We start from the raw sequence: 18,978 nt of genomic DNA on the forward strand, positions 1-18,978 counted from the left end.
AACACAAAAAACAAATCTGTTAATGGCACAGAGATACAAGCAGGGTGTCCTAAGGCAAGATAGTCTCCAAACAATTTTTTTTTTTTAGATGCACCGCTGTTTTACAATGATCAACATTGTAAACCATGTAAAAATGTATAACGTGTTCATTTGCTGGTAGTTTTGCATAAAAAATAAATTGTCTATATTTGTGTTGCAGACATGGCAACCCCTGGTTTCCATCAGCACCACTATACAAGAAATGTAATGTATCAAACCACTCTGAATGACTTTGTTTACATCTCAGCTATTGAATTATGCAGATATTTTGAAATTTTGGTGGAATTTTAATAGCTTGTTCATGATTCCCCTTATTGTATCTATCCATCGTTTCCATTAAATTGGTTCTGCTCATAATATGTCCAATATAAGAGTTATAGGATGGTTATTTGGGCTTCAAGTGAGAGGTGAGGCTTGATTTGGTTTCCATTTGTTTGCTTTCTTTATTGTCAAAAGAACCCTCAAAAGTATTTGTCAACACCAAAGCTCAAAGACATCAATATTTTTCCTGTCCCGCTTTTTTATTGTCCATTGTCCAGGGATGACCGGTAGCCTAGTGGTATAGGAGAGTTAAGACTGGATTAGTTAGGCGGCAAAATGACAAGTTTCCCTGGTAGGATCAATTAAGTATAACTTAATCTTTCACAATCATAAAAAAACAGAGAAGACCATAACCTGGACAATTCTAAACTTTCTTTGTAGAGACAAATCATTACATTTATAGCTCCTTCATCCTTGACCTGCTGAGCACATCTTTATCATATTTCCTGACTGCTATATCCTTTGTTGTTAATAATTGATCTGTGTAGACAAAAGCTATTTACCACTTCATCACCATCAGTGGTAAGGTTAACAGATCTTTCCCATTTTTTCATATATGTTGTTAATGTAACTTAGAAAGGCTTTCAGTTCCTATAAATTTTCTGCAATGAGGATCAGGTAAGAATGAAGAGTAGGCACACATTCATCAGACACTATGTGATATAGAGAGGTCCTATAAGATCATTTGGAACCATAAAAACTAGTAGCAGAATTTTAAAATCTATCCTGAATGATACAGATAGCCAGTGCAGTTCTTTTAACTGATATGATTTAACTGCGATCATCTCTCTATGATATGATCTCTCTTGTTTGTTTGAGTTAGGATGCATGCAGATGCATATATGACTTTGATATACACTAGCAGAAAAGCTGGGGTTAATTAGTCGGTTCATGGTGGAAAAAGGGATTTTGGTGATATCTTTGTAAATATTGAAAGACAGGCAGTAGCAGCAGGCCACAGTGAAATGTTTAAAACTGTTTTTTTAAAGCTAGCACATTATTGTGGAAATAGTAGCCACTGTACTTCATAACCATTTCCTGAGTTTTTTCTTTCCTTAAATAGAAAAAAGGAAAAAAAAACCCAAACAAATAAACAAATGAGCCCAAGGCTTACTGTCATATTTTTCTTATGTGTGTGCCATTTTAAGAAGCCGCTCAGCAAATGCTTGTTCTTCATCATACTACACTCCTGCCACCCTAACTATAGGTACTGTCAACTAGTAATCATGTTTTTTGTGTTTCTTTTGGTGAAAGACCATAACATATAACATTTTTCAGCCCTGGGCTCCCATAACATACACAGTACAATGATGATGTCCACCTTCCTCTTCATGTCTATACAATTTCACTCTCGAAGGAGACGCTTGGCTCACATGGCTGAGTATCATTTTGTTGAGATCCTGGCGAATATTTTATTCCATTATATCTTTCAGGTGCAGATGAGCCTGAAAAGATAAGCAGGGGAACGTTAGTAGGATCCTGATATTTATCAGTCGGAGAGAACAACAGAACAAATATACAATATTTACATTACTGAGATTGTGAACCTTCTGTGCTTGCCTGCTGCTGCTGTTTATGAGTTCATGCATTACATTGCATGATGTAATTAACCGAGTACAACAGGATTAAGCCATAATAAAGTTAAATAATAGAGGAGTTTAGTGGATATAAACAAAATGGATTATGTTTACAGTCCCATTTACTATTGAGGCATCATGAAATGAGCAAACCTTTATCTATGAGTGAATGTAGATGAGAGCAGCTCAGTGGGCTGCCACACTCACCATTTCTCATGACAAGCGAGTTAAAATGGATACTGTATGATTTGGGTATTTTAATGTATTAACATGTCATGTTTACGTTTATGCCAAATGGAGACATTTCACATTATTAGTAAAGTTAACAAGCACAAGGTGACAACTCAATTAAACAGACTGGCAATCCAGAGAATTTAGAGGCAACTAGAGGACTGGCTGTCATAGAGTTACAGGTGAGTCAGATTGTGCAGTGTTTCTTTTTCAATAAGTGTTAATTATAACAGCTCACAAGCTTATTATGTCTGACAGTAGGAGATCATGTATGATAGTTACATGCTATCATGGCCTGTTTATTTAGGCTGTTTATTTTCTGTATTCTGTATTATTTAGAGTTTCTGTAGCAGATTGTAATGGATCACCGGCCATCACAGATCTTCTCTTTCGATATCTTCTGTAATTACACTGTATTTTTTTATTGTTAATATTTTATTAAAAATAGATTAAAAATGTAGGTGATGAAGAAAATGAATGAGCATTGATAACCATGCAAACACTACATATACCATCAAATAATAACATTTATTTGCATAAGCTAATGCTCTGAGGGCCAATTAAAGAAGAACAGGATGAGGATTAAGTATTAAATTTATATACATAGAAAAATCCCTCCTGAACTCCCTTTGAATTCTGTTTTCATTGTACAATAATTCAGCTCAGCATTTTTAGCAATTAGACATGTACAAAAAATTGCTATTGTAGCAGATGTTAAAACTGCATCACTAAAATACAGAAACTAAAATAAGGAAAGATTTTCATTGCCTCTTCTTGTCTTCTTTTTCCAGTAACATGCCCCAGCAACAGCAAATACAGCAACAGCAATCAGTCCAACAGGTGTTAGGACAGCAATCAGCACCATAGATTTTGAATCTGTAAAAAAAAATAAATAAAACGTATTTAAACTCATGTTATTAGCAGGTTTACCTACTTCAGTAGAACATCAGAGGAACTAGAATCCTCTGATATGTAGTTTTTATGTGACCAAATGTGTTCAGGATATTGACCATTCAATTAGAAATAAACAATGAACAGTCATAATGATTTTAACCTACCTGTGTTAGTATAACAGAGTTCTGTAATGTTGAGCGGGGTTGTCTGATTGTTAACTGGATTAGCAGCTACACAGGTGTAAGTAGAGTTGTTTGGGTTGGTTATATTCAGAGGAAGAGAGATATTGCCACTGAAGTCTGTGCTATTGGTGGTGGAGATTCTCTCTTTCTCTTCATACCAGGACAAATTCACATCCTTCCCATTCTCCACAGAACACACAAGGACACAGATCTCTCTTGGAAACGTGTGTTTTTTTTTCAGACTTATGGTTGGTGTTGGAGCTGGAGCTGTAAAATACCAAAGGACATAAGAAATTACCACAGCAGAGCGTTACAACCATTAACCATGCCAATATGTCAAAACACTGTTAACCACTAACATTTCCACTGATCTAAAGTCAGTAACTACAACCACTAACAGCACTGATATCAAAGTACAATTAAAACAAGCTTTTTGTTAATACTCACTAACAGTACCAATATGTAAAAATATAATATAACGGAACAGACATCTAGCAGTGTAAAGTGAAATTTGCCTCTGTTTAATCACGCTGCAGCTGCTGTTCATTAAACTTTAGTTTGGGCCTTCCTGGTATTCCTTCCTATGGCTAAAACAGCATGTTTGATCTGTATCTGACTTGTCTATGTCTATGAGCTCATGTTGATATTGTTGGTGCATAATGTGTTCTGCATTAGTATTGGTTCTGGTAAGGTAATGTACAGAGTAGAGATGAAACGGTTACCGGTTTCACGGTAAACCGCGGTAAAATTAATGACGGTTAGTAGTACCGTTTGAACTTTAAAGTATCGTTAAAACCGCGGTCGATTACCGCGGTGTGAAAACTCGGAGATTCGGGCATATTTCAGCCTTTTAAGAAGACCAAGTCTGACGTTTGGTCATATTTTGGGTTTTATAAGAATGCAGAAGGAAAGTTAATTGAAGATGACCACCCTGTCTGCAGAACATGCCGAAAGAAAATAGCGGCGAAAGGGGGCAACACATCAAACTTTACGAGTCATTTCGCCACCACCACCCGCTACTTTTTAGAGAATGCAAGGTTAACTTTAACGCAGAAGTCTGTGGGGACTTCGAAATAGAAGAAATGTCACGGTTTGTGTGGTTTAACCTATGCTTATGGTTCGGTAATATAAATATATAATATATAATATATAATATAAAATGAAGCTTTTAGCCTTAAAAAAAAAGAAAAAAAGAAAAACAATCGGTGAATCAACTGTGAATCGAAACTAAAGCTTTTAACACATTTCTGTGGAGCAGTGTCTCCAAAATGAGCTCTGAGTTAACAGTCACACGAGCTCTGGAACGAGACGCTGCAGAGGTTCAATCTGCACAGCTCCCCTTTCTCGTCTCGCTTTCAGTGTTTACTTTCTGAGAAGAGAATACCTGTCTCAAATCACTCAATGTCCTCTACATAGTGCGCTACTGTTCAAACAAACACGATAATCATTAACAAGCAGTTGAGTTTTAAATAGGGGATTTGTAACCTATTGTTAATGTTGATTATAGATGACTTAGTCGAACGTTTCCTGCACTCTTTGGGTGAAGGATTTGCTATTTCATGATCCACGGAGTGCACTACATAGGGAAGATAGTGTGCTTTGAGACGGGATCTCGCGCGAGTAAATGCTGTGTGCTGCTTTTGGGAAAAGCAGAGTTTCAGAAATTAAACTTTAGGAGTGTTTCTGCCGCAGCTCAGATGCGCGTTAATTTTAAATTATGTTTTAGTTTTAAAATGCTTTTAGAGAAGCAGCTCCACAGGTGAAGACACACTGTGTGAGTTCTACACTGTCTGCAGCTCACAGCGCGGTCACGCAATTCCTCTGTGATTTTGGCTGTTTTTCCTGGTGCACTGTGTTGATTAGGGGTACAGCGCCACAACGGCACAATAAAGCTGCAGTTGCAGTTAGGGACAGAAATCCCCCGAGTGCAGCACTTCTTAGAAGTAGTAATTTTCCATTAAGACCCACCTCAGAGTTGGTCGAGATTTAATTCTCTATGCAGGGAAATCCATAGTTATTGTAATTAATAATAATAATAATAATAATAATAATAAGAAGAAGAAGAAGAAGAAGAAAAAGAATAATAACAGTAATAATAATAATAATAATAATAATAATAATAATATACATTTGCTATTCTTTCGTTTACAGAGTATCACAAGTATTGTAAGTAATACAAAAGTAATACTAAAAATGTATTGACCTTATTTTTTAATGTTTATGCAAATAAAAAGTGCATATTGCTGCCAATTCTATTTGTGTTAATATAAAAGTTGGTGAAACGAGTTTCAGTTTGTGTATCAGTATTTATTTTTTTTATTTATTTTACTTTTCAAAACATTTGAGCAATATCGCGATAATACCGATAATCGTGATAATTTTGGTCATGATAATCGTGATATAAAATTTTAATATCGTTTCATCTCTAGTACAGAGCATGGGTAGGCCTTCCGAATGTGTCAAAATAAACTAACTGTAAATAAAAATGAATAATAATCTTATATTTGCTCACCATACACTTCAATCCTGTAAATCCAGTTAGAACGATTTTCAGTGATTATCTGTAATTTATAAACTCCAGAATCTTCTCTGCTGATGTTTGTGATGGTTAAAGATCCACTGTTTCTGTTCAGCTGCAGTCTGTCTCTGAATCTCTCACTGTCATAGAACGGTTTAGTCTCCCCTTTAATCACCAGACTGTTCACTATCTTTTTATTCTCAGGTCCATAAAACCACAGTATCTGAGCATCACTCTGAACTCCAGTTAATCCAGTATGGATGGTTACAGTGTTTCCCTCCAGCTCCTGCAGTCTGACAGCCTCTCCTCCAGCTGAGCACAGCAGAGCTGAAACAGTATAAACAGAAAATGTGTTTGTACTAATGTATAAACAATATTTCACATAAATTCAACTTTGAAGCCACTCTCCCAGATGGCTGAAAAAAAAACAAAAAAACAAATATAAAATAAGTAGATTTTCATTATTTTTTTTTATTTATATAAGTACAACCAGTTTGTGTACACTCTCAGAAATAAAGGTAGTAAACTGTCTCTGGGGCAGCACCCCTCTTGTCACATAGGTGGTACCCTCAAGGGTACATCTCAGTACCTTTGGTCAGGGAACATAACTGTACCATAATACTTTTAAATTATATTTTCTAAGTTGTACTGACTCCACACACCCCGTCTCGTCTCCAGGCTTTTATTTCATTGTTCTGTTTTAAAACATTAGGTTATGAAAAGGTACAAACGTACTTTTCAAAACTTATTTAAGGTACACAATTGGACCCTAAAACCACCGCTGTACCTTTGAGGTACATTTACAGTGTTTGTACTTCGATGAACGAAAAATGTACCTGCACAGCACCTTTATTTCTAACGCTGTGTTTGTATTATCTCATCTCTTAATTCTTTGACCAACACACTTAATAATAAACCCGCTTCTGAAAATGACCTAAATGTTATTTCCATAATGTTACACTGGCTGGAACTATACTGTTAAGTTTGTAAACTGCTAAGCTTATGATCAATAAAAAACAGTAAATCAGTCACATTTGACCAGAAAACAAGCAACGAGTTAAAAGACTCATGAAACGTCCGTATCATGCGTATATAAAGTAACATAAGCTCACTGTACACATAATAAAATATTACTTTTATTTAATATAAATTACTTAAGGAGGAAAATAGCAGATTTTATTCTAATCTGTAAGATTTGAACTGGAGAACTTTAACCAGGTGATGAGAGATCGTATCTTTTATATCTCTCCTCTTCCAGAATTTCACTCTACACTATTTAATTATATTATTAACTTATTATTAACTACAGATTCAGTCAAACTAAAACACACCGCACATTATCGACTCGAGAAATCAGACTTACAGCAGGACAGACAGAGAGCGCGAAGAATCCAGTGGTCAGTAATCTTCACCATCTTTATACACTTTGAAGGCTTTACTCGGCGGTAAACCAGCTGTATAACCAGCTTTAAAGATTCGCGCCACTGACTGAAAACCGACCAATCAGAACACGGATGGGGGTTAGGTGTTAGCCGCCAAATTCAAGTCAAAGTCATCTGAACGAGATTGCGGTTCTCCAACTCATGTGCAAAAATATCAATATAAAATAAAAGGCAACTGCATACTAGACAGCATAGATTTAAACACAGATTTAATGCTCAAGACTGGAGCAACAACATACTTGCTATAAAAACGTTTCACCTCATATTAAACAATTATACGATTTAGGACCATAATAAACAATTTGCGATTTAGAATCAAATCTAGACTGCTTACTGAACAAGGTTATAAACACGCGTACACTGTGCTGCATACACAGAAGTTGGATATTAAAAATGACAGTAATTTTTAAGATTAATTTTAGCTGAAATGTCAGCAGATTTTACACAGTCAGGGCAGCATTTAAAACCCTCAAAATTACACTCACATTATCTCTGATCTGATTCAGATCAAACTTATTCTGGTGACTTATCTTGTATACATATAGTTATCTAATATAAAGCATGTCTCTATGTTCAAGAGGAGGATATATATATATATTGTTCAGGTAAATAATCAGGACAAATTTCATCAAGTCTTATTAAATCATATTTATGATCAAGAAAAACAGTAAATGGGTCAAATAAGATAAGAAAACAACCAGAGTTAAAATGACTAATGAAACATCCATAGTATCACTCTCACTGTACACATACTAAAATATAAGAGGTTTTAAGGAGGAAAACAGTAGATTGTATTGTAACCTGTAAGACCCGAACAGCAGGACTTTAACCATTTTTACATCTCTCCTGTTTATTTACATACATTTACTAAAACACACCGCACAATATTGATTCAGGAAATCAGACTTACAGCAGGACAGACAAAGAGCCTGAACAACCCAGCAGTCGGTACGAATCTTCACCATCCTTATATACGCGTCTGGCTTTACTGAACGGCGGCTGTATATCTCGCTCGTCAGACGCCGAATGTAACTGTGCCACAGATTCGCGCCGCTGATTCTGCCCAGCTACTTCCGCTGAAGAGCGACCGCCCACTTTAACTTTAATGCGCCGAGTTTCCCAAAAGTGTCAACAAATCCATTCCTCGATGGAGGAGCGAGCCTCACACAGAACACTCTCTCTACCATTTTAGGTGATTTGAACACTACGATAAAGGAAACTGAGCTCTACTTTACTCACCACCTGAAATAAAAACCCCGTCATAAAGAATCTTTCAAGGAAAAGGCCAAAAAGGAGACTTTGGTGCTACAATTATTAATGTGTCTCATTATTTTTAAGAGAAGGGGGCATTTATTTTTGAGAATATCCGTTTTCTGTGCTGAGACTCTGTGTTTGGAATTCGCTGTATATCAGAAGATGGAGGACAGTGAGAGTTTTCTCGTGATTTCTGTTAATCAATTATTTTTTTATTTTCATAAAAAGCAGAAAATGCAAACAACGTCTTAGATTCAACTTTTGGAGGTGAAAAATATTCCTGCAGGTTTCACTGAAAACTGAAAGAAAGTCTTCTGAAAAGAGTGGAAGCTTAATGAAGGCAAAATGTAATATTATATTTAGTTGTTCGGGATTCTGTGTAATTTTCTGTCAAATATGTTTTCTGATGCTGAAAAAACATTATCTTGTACTTAACAGCCACTTTGTTTGGAAATTAAATAAATGAAGGGTGGTCTCTGACTTTTGCTCAGTACCGTATATTGATCATGGCAAAACCTACCAGTCCTTTATGCCTTTTGACAAGAATAATTTTTGCCTCTGGTTATAGTTTAAACATCAAATAAATCATGCTTATTGAGTATGCGCTGTACTCTCAGGTAAAACTACTGTTATGTACCTAAAGGAAGTGTAAAACGTACTGGCTAAAAGCTGCAACATTAAAGGATGATGTTTTACAAGCAGTATTAATGGGGAGCCTGTTTTTGGCCATGAACACCAAAAGTGGGAAAATGTCTCAAACACAGTCGGAGGATTAATATTTTCATAACAAGGGTGGGCTTCTTCTATGACTATGCTCTTACGCCTTTCATTCCGTCCTGTACTTTTTTCGACTCTCTCCGTTGAATCAGGACTTTAAGCAACATTGTTTCACACGATAATTAATAAAAAGCTTGACATTACATGTGCACTACTGAGGAGTGAATCTCTCAAAGCAGTTCAGTAACAATAAGATTAATAACGGACTCATCACAGTGATTTATCAGTTTAATCAGGCTTTAGCAAGAACTGCATGTCTTTTACACATTATATATATTTATCTGACCGAGAGTGTTCAAAGCTTTTCATACCGTCAATAAAAGAGAGAGAGAGAGAGAGTTGAGATGAACACGAAATAAAGCATGATCAACTCCAGTTATTACTATACTGGAAACATGACTCAGTGTTTTATCTTAAAACGTTAATAACCTGGTTGCCTTAAAACCATATAAAATAACTTTAGAAACGATAAGAAATAATAATTATCAGAGTGTAAAACAAATTACTGTTATGCTAACTTACTATTAGAAGTACCATTTTACAGTGTTTGCTGCTGTAATTCTTTTATAAAGAGAATTTCCAATGTGCTAAAATGCGGAGTCAAAACAACAGACTTTCTACATTGTGAAGTACATTTCTATATAGAATTATGAATTATGAATTATGAATAGGTTGAAGTAAATTGGGCCACTTTTTTCACAAATCCCTCTTAAACTCGACTAAAATAACAGCACATACTGCATGACTTTCAGACGCGTGTTTAATCACTGAGACAGCTCTCCTCTTTCATTCTATGTTGAAAATATATTAACTTTTACATTAAATATATTAGCCAGTTAAGTGTCACACATTCGCCTCCAACGCCAATGTAATCAGGTTAAATGGGCCAGCAAAAAAAAAATCGTTTTCAACAGTCAGTTCATAAGGTGGCCATTTTAGCAGAAATGAGCTCATTTTATCCACCATGTTGAACAGAAATTGACCCCCAACTTTGTCGTAAAAAGTGCAGTCATTTCTCAAAGCTCTGAAATGAATAAAACGCGCTGATCAATTAACTGCAGAATTTGTCAAACGAATATGTTTATGAGAGCAGACTTACAGCAAAGCACGCAAATGAGAGCTTGAAGAATCCTGAAAAAGTTCTCCGACATCTTTCTGGAGCGCGGCTGGAGAGTGAAGGTGTTTTTTTATCGGATATTTCGCGTTTTCTCTCTTTAATTTCCCCTTGAAAGCAGAACAGCTCAAAACCTGGGAGAAACGGACTGCTCTGAAAAGCACAGCGCGTGTCGGCGGCCTGATAGCAAGGAAAGGCACAGGCTGGATGGACTGGGCGGAGACGAGCTGCAGGCAACGCGCTAAAGGGCGCCGCCCCCACCTCCTATTAACCATTTAGTAAACATCGTCGAAACTTGTCAGGAAAATGCAGTAGGACCGGCTTGCGTGTAGCCTTGACCAGATCACACAAAGTTCATAATCGAAGGAAATGAAATTTTCTCTGGTGTTTTGGCCACAGGAGCAGAACAGCATAACTGTAATGTGGGGAATTCCGGTATTCGTGTTGTGGTGACTGTACCTCATTCCCACATTCATCTTCAACACGTTGCAGTAACGTTGCTGATGCAGGACTCCACAATCTCATAACGTCTGATAGCAGAGTGATGAAATTTAATGTCTTAGGAGGGAAAGGCCTCACAGTTTTAGTTAAACTGGAATTTTGATTGGTCGACGTCCAAAATGGAATTTCGAACATGAAATATACAGAGTACATTTTCATTTCTTTGTCCGTTTATGATTTAAAGTATGTTAATGCCGATACTAATAAAAGCCCTGCACAGCTGTTTTTCATCTGTGAAAAATAAATATTTTAAGAAACAATTTCATATATTTCAGTTACCGTCAGTTAATTCTTTCCCCAAATACATTAAAAGGAGTTTTTTTCTCTTTCTCTCCTTTGCCTTTTACAGTTCTGCTGGAGCCTATAGTGGATTGAATGACAGACTTGTTAGCCAGCTAATCAAAGATTTCGCATTTCAGCTGTATTGCTAACACGAAGAGCAGAGGTATGGAGAAGGCGCTGCAGTCACCGCACAATATTGATTGAGGAAATCAGACTGACAGCAGGACGGACAAATAGCCTAAACAATCCAGCAGTCAGTAGGAATCTTCACCATCAACGTCTTAGATTAAACTAAACCCCCAAAGGGCCCCTGGCGAATTCTTGTATTGGTGTTGTGATTACTGTCTCTTTCTAATGCCATGTGGTGAGCTCGGCTACTTTCTCACTTTAAAACAAGCCGCGCTCACTCACGTCCTGATCTTAAGTCCAGCAGAACAGTCAACTATATATATATATATATATATATATATATATATATATATATATATATATATATATATATATATATATATATGTATGTATGTATGTATATTTGTATTTTGTATGCTTTATAAATATGCTTGCCTCTAACTTATAATTTATAACTGTAGCTCAAATAGTAATTAAATCATGGTTATTCTTCTCAAAAATATGCGCCATACTCTCAGGTAAAAGTATTACATGTACCCAAAGGAAGTATAAACCTATTGGCTAAAAGGCGCAACATTTTACAAACAGTAATGGGGGTCTGTTTTTGGCTATGAACACCAAAACCAAAAGTGGATTTGGTTTGTTGTTTTATTTTGTCTGTTTATACATCTTTACGTGTAAGAAAAAAAATTATTCTGTCCACCATGCACTTGATCAGACTGATTTACATCGCCTACAACGATGACTTCAGGCCAATGAAAGGAAACGCTGAATGTCAACTACTTCCCACGCAAAATATTCGAAGGCAGTATCACATTCAACAAACTCATTCAGCACTTGCAATTAGAAAGTGTTTTTTTTGTGTTTTGTTTGTTAGCCTGTGTTTCTTTAGTGGGCATATAAAGTTAAATATTTTAAAGGAGGCTATTTCATTGTCTGCGATGGACTGGCGACCTGTCCAGGGTGTATCCTGCCTTCCGCCCAATGGCAGCTGGGACAGGCTCCAGCACCCCACCGTGACCCAGAAGGATAAGCGGTTTAGATGACGTATGTATGTATGTATGTATGTATATATGTATGTATTTCATTGTGTTTTTAATACCTACATGGGTGATTCACTGCTGTTCTGGCCAACAGAGTTCAAATATTTAGGCTCACTAATAAGTGACCTCTTGTCACAGAAGTGGTACCCTCAAGGGTACATCTCAGTACCTCAGTCAGGGAACATAACTGTACCATAATCCTTTTAAATTATATTTTCTAAGTTGTACTGACTCCACACACCCCATCCCATCTCCAGGCTTTTTATTTTGCTAGGTTATGAAAAGGTACAAAAACATACTTTTCACCTGGAAAACTTATTTAAGGTTCATAACTGGACTTTAAAACCACTGTTGTATCTTTGAGGAAATATTCAGTGTTTGTGCCTCGATGAACGAAAAATGTACCTGCACAGAACCCAGTGTGTTTGTATTATCTCTTAATTCTTTGACTATCACATTTAATAATTAAACGCACTTCTGAAAATGACCTAAATGTTATCTCCATAATGTTACACCGGCTGGTACTATACTGTTAAGTTTGTAAACTGCCAAGTTTATGATCAATAAAGCAGTAAATCAGTCATATTTGACCAGAAAACAAGCAGCGCGTTAAATGACTCATGACACGTCCATATCACGCACATATAAAGTAACATAAGCTCACTGTACACATAATAAAATATAAGAGTTTTTAGGAAGGAAAAGAGCAGATTTTACTCTGATCTGTAAGATTTTAACTGAAGGACTAAACCAGGTGATGAGGGGTTGTATCTTTTATATCTCTCTTCATCCAGAATCGCTGATGCCGGAACAAAACCTGTACCTCCAAAATGGTAACTTTACAGGAGAAGGAAAAAACATACTTTACTTATAATGTATGTCAATGAAACCAGATTTTTTTCCAAGTCATTTTGGGCTGTTTCTTTTGGTCCATTCATCATAAAATGTATGTACAATGTAAAGGGTAACAGGCATCTTCAAATGATGTCAAAAACTGAAAAATGACAATAATGGAGATGCAAGGTTTTGTTCCAACAGCAGCGATGAAATATTGCACGTTGTATAGAAACAAACCGCACATTGTTTTCAGTGATAGTATTATTGCACAGTGTAACAGGAAACGTAAACCTGACACTGGTGAATAGTGATAAAATGCTCAAGTGATGAGAACAACAGTCATAACTGTATTACGATAACAATTTAAACACAGATTTAATGCTCAAGACTGGAGCAACAACATACTTGCTATAAAAAACGTTTCACATCATATTAAACAATTATATGATTTAGGACCATAATAAACAATTTGCGATTTAGAATCAAATCTAGACTGCTTACTGAACAAGGTTATAAACACGCGTACACTGTGTTGCATACACAGAAGTTGGATATTAAAAATGACAGTAATTTTTAAGATTAATTTTAGCTGAAATGTCAGCAGATTTTACACAGTCAGGGCAGCATTTAAAACCCTCAAAATTACACTCACATTATCTCTGATCTGATTCAGATCAAACTTATTCTGGTGACTTATCTTGTATACATATAGTTATCTTATATAAAGCATGTCTCTATGTTCAAGAGGAGGATATATATATATATATATATATATATATATATACATATATATATATTGTTCAGGTAAATAATCAGGACAAATTTAATCAAGTCTTATTAAATCATATTTATGATCAAGAAAAACAGTAAATGGGTCAAATAAGATAAGAAAACAACCAGAGTTAAAATGACTAATGAAACATCCATAGTATCACTCTCACTGTACACATACTAAAATATAAGAGGTTTTAAGGAGGAAAACAGTAGATTGTATTGTAACCTGTAAGACCCGAACAGCAGGACTTTAACCATTTTTACATCTCTCCTGTTTATTTACATACATTTACTAAAACACACCGCACAATATTGATTCAAGAATTCAGACTTTCAGCAGGACAGACAAAGAGCCTGAACAACCCAGCAGTCGGTACGAATCTTCACCATCCTTATATACACGTCTGGCTTTACTGAACGGCGGCTGTATATCTCGCTCGTCAGACGCCGAATGTAACTGTGCCACAGATTCGCGCCGCTGATTCTGCTCAGCTACTTCCGCTGAAGAGCGACCGCCCACTTTAACTTTAATGCGCCGAGTTTCCCAAAAGTGTCAACAAATCCATTCCTCGATGGAGGAGCGAGCCTCACACAGAACACTCTCTCTACCATTTTAGGTGATTTGAACACTACGATAAAGGAAACTGAGCTCTACTTTAGTCCTTTACTCACCACCTGAAATAAAAACCCCGTCATAAAGAATCTTTCAAGGAAAAGGCCAAAAAGGAGACTTTGGTGCTACAATTATTAATGTGTCTCATTATTTTTAAGAGAAGGGGGCATTTATTTTTGAGAATATCCGTTTTCTGTGCTGAGACTCTGTGTTTGGAATTCGCTGTATATCAGAAGATGGAGGACAGTGAGAGTTTTCTCGTGATTTCTGTTAATCAATTATTTTTTTATTTTCATAAAAAGCAGAAAATGCAAACAATGTCTTAGATTCAACTTTTGGAGGTGAAAAATATTCCTGCAGGTTTCACTGAAAACTGAAAGAAAGTCTTCTGAAAAGATTGGAAGCTTAATGAAGGCAAAATGTAATATTATATTTAGTTGTTGGGGATTCTGTGTAATTTTCTGTCAAATATGTTTTCTGATGCTGAAAAAACATTATCTTGTACTTAACAGCCACTTTGTTTGGAAATTAAATAAATGAAGGGTGGTCTCTGACTTTTGCTCAGTACCGTATATTGATCATGGCAAAACCTACCAGTCCTTTATGCCTTTTGACAAGAATAATTTTTGCCTCTGGTTATAGTTTAAACATCAAATAAATCATGCTTATTGAGTATGCGCTGTACTCTCAGGTAAAACTACTGTTATGTACCTAAAGGAAGTGTAAAACGTACTGGCTAAAAGCTGCAACATTAAAGGATGATGTTTTACAAGCAGTATTAATGGGGAGCCTGTTTTTGGCCATGAACACCAAAAGTGGGAAAATGTCTCAAACACAGTCGGAGGATTAATATTTTCATAACAAGGGTGGGCTTCTTCTGTGACTATGCTCTTACGCCTTTCATTCCGTCCTGTACGTTTTTCTACTCTCTCCGTCCTTTATGCTCTTTCTTCTGTGTGCCCTCTGCCTTTTCCCTGACTGATCTCATTTAGAGGGATTTTGCTGAATTAGGACTTTAAGCAACATCATTTCACACAATAATTAATAAAAAGCTTGACATTACATGTGCACTACTGAGGAGTGAATCAAAGCAGTTCAGTAACATTAAGATTAATAACGGATTGATTTATCAGAACTGCAGTGTCTGTAAAGAATGTGTACGTTAATAACCTGGTTGCCTTAAAACCATATAAAATAACTTTAAAAAACAATAATAAATAATAATTATCAGAGTGTAAAACAAATTACTGTTATGCTAACTTACTATTAGAAGTACCATTTTACAGTGTTTGCTGCTGTAATTCGCTTTATAATTAGAATTTCCAATTCAATGTGCTAAAATGCGGAGTCAAAACAACAGACTGTCTACACTGTGAAGTACATTTCTATACAGAATTAGGCTTGAATAGATTGAAGTAAATTGGGCGACTTTTTGACAAATCCCTCTTAAACTACTGCATGACTTTCAGGCGCGTTTTGAATCACTGAGACTGCTCTCCTGTTTCATTCTAAGTTGAAAATATATTAACTTATAAATTAAATATACTGGCTATTTAAGTGTCAGACATTCGCCTCCAACACAGCGCCAGTGTAATCAGGTTAAATGGGCCACGTGCTGAGTTAAAATGAGCCAGCAAAAAAAAAAAAATCGTTTTCAACAGTCAGTTCATAAGGTGGCCATTTTAGCAGAAATGAGCTCATTTTATCCACCATGTTAAACAGAAATTGACCCCCCAACTTTTTTCAAAGCTCTGAAATGAATAAAACGCGCTGATCAATTAACTGCAGAATTTATCAAACTAATGTGTTTATGAGAGCAGACTTACAGCAAAGCACGCAAATGAGAGCTTAAGGAATCCTGAAAAAGTTCTCCGACATCTTTCTGGAGCGCGGCTGGAGGACGAAGGTGGTTTTTATCGGATATTCAGCTTTTTCTCTCTTTAATTTCCACTTGAAAGCAGAACAGCTCAAAACCTGGGAGAAACGGGCTGCTCTGAAAAGCACAGCGCGTGTCGGCGGCCTGAGAGCAAAATAAGGCATAAGCTGGATGAACTGAGCCGAGTCGAGCTGCAGGCAACGCGCCAATTTCATTCAGGCCAATGAAAGGAAACGCTGAATGTCAACTACTTCCCAAGCAAGATATTCGAAGGCAGTATCACATTTAACAAACACATTCTTGCAATTTTGCGTTTTGTTTGTTAGCTTGTGTTTCTTTAGTGGGCATATAAAGTTAAATATTGTAAATGAGGCTATTTCATTGTGTTTTTAATACCTAAAGGGGTGATTCACCGCTGTTCTGGCCAACAGAGTTCAAATATTTAGGCTCCCTTATGACGAATCGTGCAAAAATGGTTCAAACTGCCCCACCACAGTCTGAGAAATTTACATACTTATTGTCACTGAGGGCTCTACCAGCCGTAAAGCAGTGCGGCAAACAGCTAAAAGAAAGCGAAAACGAGTAGTGCCTCCCACCATCAGTGAACATTAGACTTTACAGACTTTACAATAGGGCATTTACTTTACAGTAGATAGGCATGTACTTTACAGTGGTTAGGCATTTACTTTACAGTGGTTAGGCATTCAATTTAAAGTAGTTAAGTATTTCGTGTACAGTAAATTTAAACAAGGGAGTGTTTGTAGATTACGTGTTTACATGTTTGACAGTTGACAGTATTTATGACCAGTAAAATAAGAGGGAAATTGATGTTCCTTGGTCATTAATTTACGTTGGCCATTTTAGGCCACCTGACATTAAACCTCAAGTGGGAGCGCCGCTGGGTGGGGCAGGCAGCCCCATCATGCCAAGCAGTCATAGTCCTGTTGAACCAGACAAGTTAAGCTCACTCGACTTGGCACGGGCTGTGTCCATAACAGAACACTACCTCACTACAAAGTATGCTCGCCTAGTAGCATATGAATAAGTTAGCCTGAAAAGTGTAGCAGTATGTGGTTTTGAACACAGCCACAGACTGATTTGTTGACTGACATCTGAAAACTGGTTCAGCTGGTCTTACGGCACCACCACCTGTACTTAGATCAACAAAGTTTTAACGTTTGTGTCGCAGAGTCACACTCTACCAAATATGAAGAGTTTCATTCCAAAATGCTGTATATAGATACAATGGAAGAAATTTCTATTTCCCTAGCAATAGTGCTATTAACCTTATTGTAGCATCAATGTTTCTTGTATTCCTAACAGCATGAAAAAAAGAAATCTTTAAAAGTGGTCTATTATGCATTTTGGAACAAAACCCTTCATACATATATTTCAAAAGATTGTTAGTAACTCACAGCAGTGGCAGGATTCATATAATCTATACAGATTTTCATTGCTATACTCCATTTCACCAGTGAGTATAAAACTTTCACCTACCGGACTTCATAGAGGTCCTAATGTCTCACTAAAGTTTGGGTCCAGAAAAGGTATCATTGTTGGTCACGCCCACCAAGATGTCCAGACTGACTGATTTCAGTGGAAGAAGAAAAGCAGCAGGTTCCAAGGTCAGTTTGTCAGGGTTTGTGTTTTACTGAGCTGTTTGTAGTTGAGCACACCAGTAAAGGCAGTAACTGTTTGTACTCTAAATACTGCGCAGCCTCTGTCTCCTCCTACATTAGGATAAGGGTGTCCTTCAAACTGAAATAAACCATTGTTCATCTTACCTGCTCTCTCACACTAAAGAAATTTAGAATGAAGAGTCGAACAAGCTTCCTTTAGTACAGTAATCTGAAATGGCAAAGTCAAGTACAACACATAAATATCATCAAATGACAAAAGCTGGTTATATTTGGCACTGACGACTGTAACTTTCACTTTCTACCAAGGACACATTTATATAGTAAGACAGGTGGTGCTTTTGCCTGTCATGTTTTGCCTGTCAAATGAGGTCTTGACTCTAATGAAAGGCAGTTTCAATTTGAGTAAATGAGTTTTCTTAAATTGAGGGGAAATAGAGGTAGGCAATATGATGAAAATCTAATATCGTGATACTTCAAGAAATGTTCAGACAAATGTTCATCAGCAGGAACAAAGAAGAAAGAACCAGTAAAAATACACTAAAAAATCAATAAAAACCTATGAATACAATAATTTTAATTCAATATTTTGCACTAAATCAAGTTAAACGGGATAAATGTTGCCCTCTTTGTAATGAAGGATGCAGTGGGTCAGTGTTTTAACACCGTAAAAAATACTGCCCATGTTGCCCAGCCCTTAATAATGGTGGTATTTATCATAATGTACCATTGACACTTCTTGTATGTGCAGAAGTCCACATCTAATGAAAAAATGTTTTATGTCTTTTGAAACAAAACCTTTCAATTCAATTTTTACACATTAGAGACTCCACATGCAATATTTGGGCATATTATTATTTTTATTACACCGTCACTGCATGCAGACAGTATAACAGCAGATAAAAACAGTGGTCTCCTGTATCATATTGGCATCCTT

The 18,978-nt window shown here is 36.4% G+C and overlaps 1 protein-coding gene across 2 annotated transcripts; it reads right to left on the minus strand.

Moving 5' to 3' along the window:
• Positions 1–408: 408 nt before the first annotated feature.
• On the minus strand, positions 409–18,084 carry LOC118816612 (CD48 antigen-like). Of its 2 annotated transcripts, XM_036583099.1 has the most exons (6): positions 17,902–18,084; positions 5,757–6,089; positions 3,227–3,511; positions 2,937–3,044; positions 1,660–1,805; positions 409–592 (listed from the first exon to the last, which is right to left on the minus strand). In XM_036583099.1, exons 1-5 carry the CDS (start codon positions 17,909–17,911, stop codon positions 1,696–1,698), a joined length of 846 nt encoding a protein of 281 aa, XP_036438992.1. In that variant the 5' UTR covers positions 17,912–18,084; the 3' UTR covers positions 409–592; positions 1,660–1,695. The 2 variants fall into 2 exon arrangements, with proteins under 2 accessions (XP_036438992.1, XP_036438991.1); XM_036583098.1 differs by lacking the exon at positions 409–592 and having other exon boundaries at positions 1,411–1,805.
• Positions 18,085–18,978: the final 894 nt, after the last annotated feature.

This window comes from Colossoma macropomum, unplaced genomic scaffold, assembly GCF_904425465.1.
Source record: "Colossoma macropomum unplaced genomic scaffold, Colossoma_macropomum, whole genome shotgun sequence".
Lineage (NCBI taxonomy): Eukaryota > Metazoa > Chordata > Actinopteri > Characiformes > Serrasalmidae > Colossoma > Colossoma macropomum.

Bases quoted from the DNA above. Each gene is read 5' to 3' on its own strand.
- LOC118816612 (XM_036583099.1), bottom strand. The intron at 3,512-5,756 runs GTGAGCAAATAT...GGTATTTTACAG, and splicing joins TTACAGGATTGAAGTGTATG to CTCCAGCTCCAACACCAACC. The intron at 1,806-2,936 runs GCAATGAAAATC...TTATCTTTTCAG, and splicing joins GAAAAAGAAGACAAGAAGAG to GCTCATCTGCACCTGAAAGA.